The sequence below is a fragment of the Dendrobates tinctorius genome, unplaced genomic scaffold (genome assembly GCF_039654945.1).
Source record: "Dendrobates tinctorius isolate UK_male_01 unplaced genomic scaffold, ASM3965494v1 ptg000366l, whole genome shotgun sequence".
Classification (NCBI taxonomy): domain Eukaryota; kingdom Metazoa; phylum Chordata; class Amphibia; order Anura; family Dendrobatidae; genus Dendrobates; species Dendrobates tinctorius.
The window spans coordinates 2,706,489-2,719,055 of NW_027362032.1; the positions used below are offsets into that span (position 1 = coordinate 2,706,489).

A 12,567-nucleotide genomic window follows, 5' to 3' on the forward strand; every position below is an offset into this window, starting at 1 on the left:
TAAGTTTTTTTCGTTTAGTCTCGCTTGAATATAGGTCAATATTAAATAGTCTCTTGATGAGTCGTCTTTGGCGAGGACGATGAAACCCGTAGAAATGAGAGGCTTGGAGAGTGAGTGTGTAAACGTCACCTCACCCTATATACTGAGATGTGGAATATATGTTTTTTATATCAGTCACTTTCCAACGAATCTTCAGGGTTGAATTATGGGTATAGTTTTAAATTTGGAATTAATAAGGTTGAGTTTTATTCTTTTGTCAGCAAACATTAGGAATGACAAGAGACAAACCATTTAAGAAGATTCAATTTTGGTTAAAACTATTCCAACATTATGAACATGAAAAAGTCGTCTTCCCATTGTGACGTCTCTGATGTTTTTTAACAGTTGATTTCCAAGTAAAATATTTCCCACATTAAGAAAATGAAAATGGCCTCTCCTCTGCGGAACTGCTCTGATGGCGATCAAGAAGCACTTTCTGGTTAAAATATTTCCCACATTCTGAAGAGGAAGAAGGCTTCTCCCCTGTGTGACTTATCTGGTGCTTATCACAATCTGATTTATTGCTTAAACATTTTCCACATTCTGAACATGAAAAAGGTTTCTCCCTTGTGTGAGTTCTCTGGTGGGAAACAAAATTTGATTTCTGCGCAAAACATTTCCCACATTCTAAACATGAAAAAGGCTTCTCTCCTGTGTGGATTCTCTGGTGCTGAACACAATATGATTTATTGTTAAAACATTTCCCACATTCTGAACAGGAAAAAGGCTTCTCCCCTGTGTGAGTTCTCTGGTGGGTAACAAAATTTGATTTCTGTGCAAAACATTTCCCACATTCTAAACATGAAAAAGGCTTCTCTCCTGTGTGGATTCTCTGGTGCTTAACAAAATCTGATTTCTTGTTAAAACATTTCCCACATTCTGAACAGGAAAAAGGCTTCTCCCCTGTGTGAGTTCGCTGGTGGATAACAAAACTTGATTTCTGCGCAAAAAATTTCCCACATTCTAAACAAGAAAAAGCCTTCTCTCCTGTGTGAGTTCTCTGGTGCTGAACACAATATGATTTATTATTAAAACATTTCCCACATTCTGAACAGGAAAAAGGCTTCTCCCCGGTGTGAGTTCTCTGGTGGGTAACAAGCTGTAATTTCTGTGCAAAACATTTCCCACATTCTGAACAGGAAAAAGGCTTCTCCCCTGTGTGAGTTCTCTGGTGGGTAACAAACTGTGATTTCTGTGCAAAATATTTCCCACATTCTAAACAGGAAAAGAGTTTCTCCCCTGTGTGAGTTCTTTGGTGGGTAACAAAATATGATTTATGTGCAAAACATCTCCCACATTCTGAACATGAAAAAGGTTTCTCCCCAGTGTGAGTTCTCTGGTGCATAACACAATCTGATTTATTCCTAAAACATTTCCCACATTCTGAACAGGAAAAAGGCTTCTCCCCTGTGTGAGCTCTCTGGTGTCTAAGAAAATTTGATTTACGTTCAAAACATTTCCCACATTCTGAACAGGAAAAAGGCTTCTCCCCTGTGTGAGTTCTCTGGTGTCTAACAAAATATGATTTCTGTGCAAAATTTTTGCCACATTCTGAACATGAAAAAGGCTTCTCCCCTGTGTGAATTCTCAGGTGAGTAACAAAACGTGATTTCCATGTAAAATATTTCCCACATTCTGAACATGAAAATGACTTCTTTGCTTTAGGAGCAGTTTGTTTTTTAATGTCTCTTTTGTGACTTTGATTTTCTTTAGTAGTCGGTATTGAATCAGAAGATGTGACCTGTTTCATAGGATCAGATAACAGATCTTTGCAGTGAATGGATGATGCTATATCTGGAGTAACAGCAATCAATTCAGTTGTATCTTGTAGGATCTCAAGATCATCAGATTTAAAAGTTGAAGATGTCAGCTGTCCCTCTGATCTCCTGGTACAGTCATCTGCTAAGATAAAAAACAATTATTATTTATTAATAAAATATCCTTGAGTTTTATAATTTTGAACATTTCTACTTAGCTTGCCATTTTTATGGACAGTTTATGTAAAAGCTTTAATTATTTACCAAGACAATGACAGTTCACAGTCTAATAGAAAACCTTGTTGGATGAGCCAGTAGTGTGCGGTGTTCAACTGTTTGTTTATTCCGCCTCCCAAATATCAAATAAAAAAAAAAATCAATGTTATGTAGGTGAAAATAATACCAATTCTCATCTCACAAAAACAAGTCCCCACTCAGGTCCATCATCTGTCAATGGAAAAACAGAGGTTCCCACACTATTAGTGGCTCAAAGGCTGTTGAAAAGCAACAGGGTTTCTATAAACCAATCCAGCAAAATCCGCTCTCACTTCGGAGTCTTGCAGTGTGCGCAAACAACATTTAGGATGCCTGTATTTAGCAATATTATAGTGAGAAGAATCCACTTAATTTGCGGTGTGTGTCTCCTGGAGAACAATCTGGGCACTATGTGCTGGGTAATAAAATGACAAACGTGTAATTTTCACTCTCCAACATCCACTGCATGTTAATTTCCGATAAGTGGCTGTGGAGTCAAAATATTCACTCCTCCTAAGGATTATAACTCTCAGTGAATTAATTTATAACATGGAATCACTTTATGGGGATTTCTACTATTCTGGTTTTCTGTCATTTAGTTATATTAGGGCTTCTGCATATGGTGTGTCCAATCTCATCTGGGATCTGTTCCTGCTGTCCAGCTGGAGTAATCTGCTCCCTACTTCAGCCAATTGGAAAGCACCACACCCTACTAAAGCGCAAAGCACATGGCCGGAATCTGCCAGATACAGCGCTGTTCTCCTCTGGTTCAGTCCTCTGTGCTCAGCTTGCGGCTTGTGTATTTGTTTCCTGCTGTGACCGTGGCCCGTTTACCGACTACTCTTGTGTCTTCTGATTCTGTATTCTGTCCTTCTGGTTCTGACCCAGCTATCTGACTATTCTTCTCGCCATCTAACACCACAGAATAGCAGGTGACACCATGGTCCAAGCCTTGGGGTCCCAGTGTATGTCCAGATTCCATGTAAGGGTGTTATAGGGCGGTGAGCAAGGCAATCCTTGGGATATGGAAAGCAGAGAAGATAGTGCCAAGCATGTTCATGGGTGACATCTTTTGAGCTGCCAGGTGACCATGAACAGTGCTCCCAATACATTGTGTCTGCAAACTATTCCAGCAAGATCTGCATTCAAATAGCTAAATGGCGCTCCTTCCCTTCTGAACACTGCCATGTGCCCAGACAGTAGTGTACAACCGTATGTACGGTATAGTGCGAAGCTGGAAAATAATTTGTAAGATCCATTTGTTTCCTATTATCCTTTGTGAATAATTCCAAACTTACCACCACATAAAGTGACACACGTCAGATATTAATAATGGAGCCTGATTAGGAACTGCTGAAATGATCAAACTCCACAGTCTCCATCAGTAATAAATGAGCAGCTAGTGGTGAAACCTCTCTGGTGTAATTAGAGTATGGGTCTCGGAGATTTCACAATCTATACTATCGTAAGCTCCAATAATATTTTCTGTCAGATGAGTTTCAAGAAGAAATATTAGGCATTTATAGAGAACTGTGTATAAGGCCAATTTCAAATGTCCTGATATTTCCGGTACCGGAGATGTCCATGTGTGTAATACTTGTGGCACATGTGTGACAACCGTGTGCCACCCGTGTACAGCATCAGTACCACATGGATGGCCGGCAGGGAAGAAGCGGTACAGTAAGTGCTGTTCCCCGGTGGCGGGTGCTGAAGACGCTCTCATCATTCTCCTCTGCTCTGCCGGCAGGTAGAATGATGAGAGTTATATTAAAGTGAGAATGATGACAGCAGGTGGGGGCTTTTGGGACTATTACGCCCATCAACCTACACCTGCTGCTAAGTACAGTGACATCAGGAGTGGATGACTGGAGTATTCCTCACCCACCGCCTGCGCTATAACTAAATAAATGAATGAAAAAAACGGTGTGGGTTCCCCTGTATTTTCTATAACCTGTCTAGCAAAACTCACAACTGGGGGCTGCAATCCTCCTCTGTCAGCTTCAGCAAGGCTGGTTATCAAGAATAGAGGGGTCCTCACACTGTTTTTTTTAATTATTTAAATAAATAATTTAAAAAACGGTGTGGCGTTCCCCTCCATTTTTGACAACCAGCCTTGCTAAAGCTGACAACTGGGAGGCTGGTATTCTCAGGCTTGTAAGGGGCCATGGATATTGACCCCCCCAGCCTAAAAATAGCAGCCTGCTGCTGCCCTGAAAAGGCATCTATTAGATGCGCCAATTCTGGTGCTTTGCCCGACTCTTCCCACTTAGGTGTTGGTGAGTATAACTGTGTTTGTTATTTTTGAAAAAGGAAAACTGTTTTGTTTTATTTCTAATAAAAGACTTTATTCTGGCTGTGTCTTTATTTAACATGTAACTTTGGGGTTCGTAATGGATAGACACCTTTCCATTACTAAGTCGTGGGCTTGATGTCACCTGACAATAAAAGGGTGACATCAACCACACAAATATACAAATATGAACCCCACTTGCCACCGCTACAGGACAAGTGGGAAGACCCAGGAAAAGCGTCGGAATTGGCGCATCTAATAGACGTGTCTTTTCTGGGCAGCTGCGGGCTGGTTACTGTTGAATCTATATTTGTAGTTTTCAGTTAATGAGATTCTCGTGCATCAGGGTGGGGTTGTGGGAGTGGCTGTGGGTTGGGCTGTGGGCGGGGCTTTATGTGGTGCTCTGTGTACATATTCATCTGTATTGGCTTATGACACTAATTCCTTCAGTGACCTGCCCCCTATTTTACATAAAAAATTACATCCAGAAAAATGGCAGCACCTGCGCAGTACCATCTATAAGTAAGAGATAGATGCTACTGGACAAGTGCCGCCAGTGTCATTTGTAAATTTTTATTTTCTAAGCCTCACAATAGCCACAATATTATAGGCATTGTCAAGAATAATATCAACATTATTATATGCATTATGTAATAATGGGGGCAGGTCAGTGAGGGGTCAGTAACCTGTCATAAGCCAATACAGATGCATATGTAATCAGCACACCTCATAAAGCCCCGCCCACAGCCCCACCCACAGCCCCACCCCAGAACACGAGAATTTCATTAACTGAAAACTACTAATACAGATTAAACAACAACCACAAGACGGATTTCATCACCAGGTATCATTGTAATCGGTATAACGGCGCTGACCTGACAGTGTCTGGAGGTTACTGAGCACAATCCTGCTGACAGGTTCCCTTTAAATTTAGATCTTAGGCATTTGGAAGAGGCAATGGAGAGATTTTTTTCAAGACTATCAGGGAGTTACAGACTCACATTAGGCAGGAAGGCCGATCCCACCACAATCAAACTATCATACAGAATGAACAGGTTAAAAAAAGACGTAGAATAAAAAATTATGTTATATCCCCAACAGCAACGTATGTACGAGGGGAGAACACTAAACCGGAGCTGCCTCATTTATGGTGGACCATTGGAGCCACTATGAGTCCTGACCGGAAGAGTAGAGAAAGTATTAGCGCCCCCATTTCAGGAGAGATTGTGCAGTAATCTGAATTCCTTAGGATGGAAAACATAATGGAATTCATGACGTTTAGTAAATCTATGACACCAGGGCTGGAGCCAACACATCTCCTGCAGGCGGGAATAAATGTATATTACAGCCATCAGCCACGCACAGCTTAGAGATCTAACAGGGCACAGGTGGAATGTTTGTCCTGTAGTTTATCACAATCCTCCTTGAAGTTAGTTGCTTTTAAAAGAAATTGAAATTTCAGGCTAAAGGGAAACTCTGTTATTGTACAGAAAATTCACACTTGCCATATTTTTTGGACCATAAGACGCACCTAGGTTTTAGAGGAGAAAATTAGGAAAAACAAATTGAAGCAAAAAATGTGGTCAATTCTGTACTTAATATCCCCTATCCTGGTATATATGGTCCCCTCATAACCATTCTGATTCACATTGCCCCCTCATCCCTACCCTGGTATGCAAGGCCACCTCATCCCTATCCTGGCATGCATGGATCCCTCATCCCTATCCTGGTATGACTGGCCCCATCCCCATCCTGGTATGCATGTATCCCTCATCCCTATCCTGGTATGCATGGTCCTATCCCCATCCTGGTATGCAGGACCCCCCATCTAATCCTAGTATGCATGCCACCTCATCTCTATCCTGGTATGCATGGCCCCATCATCCCTATCCTGGTATGCAGGGCCCCCATCTCATCCTGGTATGCAGGGCCCCCATCTTGTCCTAGTATACATGGTCCCATCCCTATCCTGGTATGCAGGGTCCCCTATCTCGTCCTGGTATGCATGGTCCCATCAGCCCTATCCTGGTATGCATGGTCCCATCAGCCCTATCCTGGTATGCATGGCCCTGTAGGAGGAAGGACCAGAACAATAAAGGCAACAGTGTCTGTGGGCCGTAACCATTGGGACTGCCACTAGTGTGGCAGGGGGACAGAGAACCTGACGGGGACAGACCTGTGACCTCTGCTGCAAAGGGCGGGTCTGATATAAAAAGGGGGGTGCGCCGGAACCTGGGGTTTCTGGCGGAAAGACAGGAGGTGCAGCAGAGGAAAGTTTGCTCCCTCCCAGTGGGTAACACTACTGACGACAGACTGCGCTAGAGTGCGCACCCCCCAACATCCAGCAACAGCACCAGTGACCGCTTCCCGCTGCCGGACGCCGACCCTACGTGACCGCAGGCAGGAAGCGCTGACCGTACTGTGCAACGCTTGACAGCAGACAGTGTAGAGCCCACGGCTCCCGTCGGAGACTTTGACTTTACATCCGCGGCTGCGGCCTTGATACCAGAACCCTCCGCCTCATCCGCCGAAACAACAGCCACCGGTACCTGGACACACAGCAGCCCACCAAAAGGTCCCGGACTCTTCTTCACCGCTAAGAGAGAGTGCCTCCGGTTCATCCAGGACCGCTTCCTCAATGTGACGCGCCGTCTGCGGCGCCATCGTGGAATCTTTCAACCACCTCCCTTCGGACGACAGAGTCTGATAAGTTGAACCCTACCGTTTTTTCCTCTCCTGTCGTTAGCAATTCTTTTTTCGTTGTTACCATTGTTGACAGGTGAAGTCAAGCTGTCACTGCATAATACTGAACTTCCACATATTTGTCCGCGCAATACTTCTGTGCATCTTGTATATATTAACTCCCTGCGTGGAGAAAGCGTTGTTATCTTTTTCTCTGGTTATAAAAAGACACCCGTTAACACTTGCTCTGCCCCCTGCTCGTCACAGCATCCAACACACCTGCTGGTAACCTACAGCCCCATCTCGTCCTGGTATGCAGGGTCCCATACTTATAAGTGGCCCCCACCCCCATTCCTATCCTGGTATGCATGGCCCTATCAGAAAACATTAAAAAAACAAACCATTACACTTTTCTACCCGGTGCTCCCTTGCAGCCTCTTGCTACGGTGCCAGCAACTGCTTTATGCTTGTAAGCAGCGCTGGGAACAGTGCGTATTCATGAATATTCATTTCTCTTAAGTAGCGGCACATGTGACCACCGGTAGCAGCAGGAAGCTAGTTGCTGACACTGCGCGCTACTGAAGAGCAATGAATACTCACTGCCCTTTGAGTGCACAGTCCTGGCATCTGTGCTCTGCTTGTGAGCAGCGCATGATGTCTCTGCCAAGTTCTGCTTACAAGCATATAGCAGTTGCCATCATCGAAGCAGGACGCTGTGAGGAAGCGCGGGGTAGGTAAGTGTAATGGTTTGCATTTTTAATGTTTTCTAATGGGGCCATGTGTTATGATTAGGTAACTGAGCAGGATAGCTGGGGAATAGGCTAGGCAACCAGATAACCAGAAAGGTTGGTAACTAAGCAGATTGCAGACCCCTAAACTGACAACACAACTAGAATTAGCCATGGGATGTACCTACGATGCCTCGGCACAGTCAAAGAATTAACTAAGCCTAAAGCAAGAAAGGGGAAAGCTAAACTGCCCCAGAGTAGAACCCCAAAGGAATAGATAGCCCCTGAACATATATTGCAGATGAGACAAGATGAGGCACAAAACACAGGTAGAAAATAGAGTAAGCAAATGATGGGGCCCAAACTGTCTAGATAGAACAGGACAGGAAAGATACTGTCTGCAATCATGCAAAAACCCTAAGAAAAATCCAACACGTATGATATGCAAAAATACTGAGGCCACACGACTTGTCCCCCACTAGATCAGAATTCTGGTGTGAACTGGAAGCAAAACAAAAGATACTGACATAGCAGGGGATTAGCAATACTGAACACACTGATATGAGCTGTGGCATATGGAACAGGGTCCTGTTATGAATGGGTCACCGAGGAGGAAAACTAAACAAGCTAAGTCACAGAAAGCCAGAGAGGTTGGTAACAATGCAGATTGCAGACCCCTGATCCTAACCACACAACTAGCAGCAGCCGTGGAGTGTTCCTACGATGAATCTAGATGCCTCGTCACAGCCGGAGGACTAAATAAGCCTAAAGCAAGAAAAGGGGAAAACTAACTGACCCAGAGCAGACCCCAAAGGAATAGACAGCCCCCATGTCATGGTCACGTGTCTCTGGGCACACAGCGGTTACCGCAAGGTGAACCCATAACACACGTGACCCTGGATACACCGCCTCCAGTGGGGCGCATTTAAATAATAAAACGTGCAGGTGGATACGCCGCCTCCACCTGGCGAATTTAGGTATTACACGTTATACAATAATCAAATAATAAAGGGGGAACCTGGGTAACTTTAACAATGGTGGGCCCTGCGATAGGGAATGGGGGACGTGGAGACCTCCTAAGCTCCCCTGAGCCAGTGTCCCTGCACTCCTTACGTTCCCTATACAGGCTCTGCACCTGTCACCGTACGCGAACCTTAACCCTCACTAGGGAATAGGTCGGTGCGGAGACTAATCCCACCACTGCACTAATAACACACATGAGGAAAGAGACAATACAGGGGAAACACCACTTAGCTTTGCTCTGTTGCGTACGCTCCTAGCAACAGAGCCCACCACCTGTGTGCATCTTCTCCTCCACCTGGATCCATCACCATAACAGGATCCTTCACCTTAGTGCAGCCTTGGAGCAGAGTCCACCACCAGTTGCTGCTGCTTAGTAACAGAGTCCCAAAGATGAGTTCAGCTTCTGACACGAAGTCAAGCATGGTTGAGTCCAGCTCAGCAGCCAAGTCCCACATGGTGAGTGCCACTCTCCATAGTCGCCACTCCACCAGTCCATGCAGACACTTCCCGCTGACACCATCACTGCGACCCCACCACGCCATGCCAGCCCTTCGTCCAGACACCATAGCTGACACGCTTCCCCCCTGGCTAAGCTGCACAGGACTCCTCCTCAGCTCCATCCTTCCACCAGGCTCTCACCAACTCAGAATCCATGAATGAATATCACCAGCAGTGATTGCACACCCTGAGACTCATTTATAGAGCCCCACACCTGAACCATAATTATGTGCACATTAAACCCAAAGTGCAATACCACTAACCACCACCGGGGACAGTCAAGTCACTTGGCACTTGCCAAAGTAAAAAAAGTTCACCCTGTGCAATTTAAAACTGTCAGATCAAATTCAGATCATGACACCCCACACATGTATTGACAGTGAAACAAGATGAAAACACAAACATAGGCAGGAAAATAGGCTGAGCAAACGATGGGGCCCAAACTAACTAGAAAGGACAGGAAAGGAAAGACACTGTCTGCAATCTGCCCAAAAAACCCTACAAAAATAATGTCCAACACTTCTGATAACAAAATTAACCCTGAAGTCACTAGACTTCTCCCACTATATCAGCACTCTGAAATATTCTGAGACAGAGCAAAAAAGAGGCCAATCTAATAAGGGACAAAAAGCAAATTGGCAAACACAGATAAATAAGAGTGGAAATTCAGCACAGCCCCAGCTGGGGCTGGCTGACCACACAAGAAACTGAATAGACCAACAAAATCAAGTGTGAACATTAGCAGAAACACTTAGCTTGAGATGACTGGAACAGAGCTGAAAACCAAGACCTGAAAAGCCAGAAGGAATCACCAGCACCAGAATAGGGCGTCGGCTGTCTTAAATCCAGTCTGAGATTCCAGAGATCCAATCGTTATCCTCAACATCAGGTGGCAGATCTCTACTAATTAAATCAACCTCACTATCTCCTGTTACCACCAGAGGGAGCCCGGAAGGAGAACTCACAACTGGTAGACCAGAAAATGAGTTCACAACAGGGTCCAGCACAGGTCCCCGCAGGGAACAAGGCTGAACTAACACCCGCAAAGCAGAAATCAGAGAAAGGCAAAAACTGGATCAAATGCAAAAAGATTCCAGCAAACAAATGACTTATCTGAACGATGCAGGACCAAGCAGGGGGCAGGCAGACTTCCAAATGCACAGGAAGAAGCCAAATCACTAGCAACAATTGAGGGAAGGTTGCTCACTTAAATCTTCCCAGTCTGTAACACCTGACCTCCAATCATCATCTTCAGGTGATTGACTTTTGTCAACCCGACCAGCTCCATTACCTGCAGCAACCACCAGAGGGAGCCCAAACTCAGAAGCCAGGTCACAAGTGTTCACAACAGCCATGCATACCAGGATGGGGATGGGGGTGTGGGCCAATTATAAGTATGGGGACATGCATACCAGGACCGGGTTTGGGGGGGTAATCAGATCAAGACACTATTAGTAAAGAGAAATGAATATTCATTGTCCTCCAAGCCCATGGGCGTGGGATGCAGTGAATATTAATTTCTCTTTAGCAGCGGGAACACGAGTTAGCCGCAGCCATCGGCTCCAGCCTCCTGTGACCATCTGCCGTTCAACCACCTTCCCACCACATCCAGAGCCGGTACATCAGACTATAAGACGCACCCCCCCCATTTTCCTCAAGCGTCTTATAGTCCTAAAACTACGGTAGTTTTAACACAAATTGAAAAGTGGGGATAAAGTGAAATTAGTTATTGTACAAAAATTCACACTTGGCCTCACTGCACATCATAAAAGCAAAGTTTGACCAGAAAGACTGGACCTGGTCATGAGACATTCAGCAGCACAGAAGGGAGAGAAAATTCATCCAATAAGATCTCAGGGATCTAGGAAGCCAACAGCATCATTACCCTCCGCTTTCTCTTTCAGGCCCAGCATAATATTTTTCTTCAAGTGATTTTCTAACCTTTCAGCGCATTCTGCATAGGCTGTCATTTGACTTCCAGGGGGTAGGTGGAATCTCCAGGTTGTAAGTTCTATAGAAAAGGGCTTTCAATGCCCAAAGTCATTTGAACAGTTTTGGGTGGAGGAAAATGTTGTGGTCTAGAGGCAAAATGGTGATCATGGTAATACGGCCGGACTACACCACCGATAAAGCAGCCACAGCCGGTGACTGAGAAGAATCTGTGACGTCACTGCATTCAGTGGTTACTACTCACCTGGGTAGTCATATGTGGGAATCTCCTCTTTACACCATTCATCACCCCTCACATATGTCTCTGTAGTGATAATATGAGTCAGATCTTCATCCTGAAACAAATATTGTAAAAGGTCACAGACAGATGGAGAAGTTCCATCTATGATCAGCTCTAATCCTGCCATCTCCACCGTTCTCATTACACAAGTATAAAACATATAATACTGGGGGATAAAACAAGACTGAGCACAAGACCTTCACAGCCGTCTACACATCATAGGGGAGATCTCCTGACACCTTCTCTCCATCTACCTGATGATCCTGAGGAGCACTGGGATCTTCTTGGTTACAGTCCTGTGGAAGAAGAGGACGGGGACATCTCTCTGGTGTTGTCCTCTTACTGGATAGATCTGGAGGAAACACATACAGGGACTGAATTCATTCTCTACATACAGATAATTATAGGCCGTGTGTATTTAGTCCTGTCTATTACCTGGAGATGTGAGGGGCTGGGGAACCTCCATTATGACGTTCTTGTACAGATCTCTGTGTCCTTCTAAATACTCCCACTCCTCCATGGAGAAATAGACAGCGACATCCTGACACCTTATAGGAACCTGACACATACAATGATACCGTCATCCCCCGATCCCTTCATAGTGTTACTGTATAATGTCCCAGCATTCCCAGCAGTGTCACCTCTCCAGTCAGCAGCTCAATCATCTTGTAGGTGAGTTCTAGGATCTTCTGGTCATTGATGTCCTCATGGATCAGGGGGTGAGGTGGAGGCCCCGTGATTGGGCTCAGGGGTCTTCCCCATCCCTCAGACACAGGGTCCTGACAGCGATCACTAGAGGTCTTCTTCACCACTGTGTAATCCTGGTTATGGAGAGACACATTAATAAATCTCACTACAGACATTTCCAGAGTCCTCACCTCTCCAGTTCTGTCCATCTGTTATTCCCAAAGATAAGAATGATGTAATGTGACGTCATCAGAATCTCTCACCTCTCCAGTGAGACGGAAGAGGATCTCTAGGGTGAGGTGTAACATCCTCTCCGCCATCTTGTCTCTGTCCATATCCATCCTTGATGGGTAAATCAGGAAAATTCTCTTCTGTAGA

At 44.9% G+C, this 12,567-nt stretch overlaps 1 protein-coding gene across 1 annotated transcript; it reads right to left on the reverse strand.

Annotated features, from left to right (window-relative positions):
* Positions 1-215: 215 nt before the first annotated feature.
* LOC141075641 (uncharacterized) lies at positions 216-12,365 on the reverse strand. Its single transcript, XM_073562750.1, has 5 exons — positions 12,144-12,365; positions 11,938-12,061; positions 11,757-11,854; positions 11,467-11,557; positions 216-1,938 (listed from the first exon to the last, which is right to left on the reverse strand). The coding sequence occupies exons 1-5, from the start codon at positions 12,363-12,365 to the stop codon at positions 413-415; spliced, it is 2,061 nt and encodes a 686-aa protein (XP_073418851.1). The 3' UTR covers positions 216-412.
* Between the last annotated feature and the right edge of the window lie 202 nt (positions 12,366-12,567).

Excerpts from the sequence above, each read along its gene's own strand:
- LOC141075641 (XM_073562750.1), bottom strand. The coding sequence starts at position 12,365 with ATGTCTGTAGTGAGATTTATTAATGTGTCTCTCCATAACCAGGATTAC. Across the intron at positions 12,062-12,143 it reads TTGAGCTGCTGACTGGAGAG|GTTCCTATAAGGTGTCAGGA; the intron begins GTGACACTGCTG and ends TGTATGTGTCAG. Across the intron at positions 11,558-11,756 it reads GTGCTCCTCAGGATCATCAG|GATGAAGATCTGACTCATAT; the intron begins GTAGATGGAGAG and ends TATTTGTTTCAG.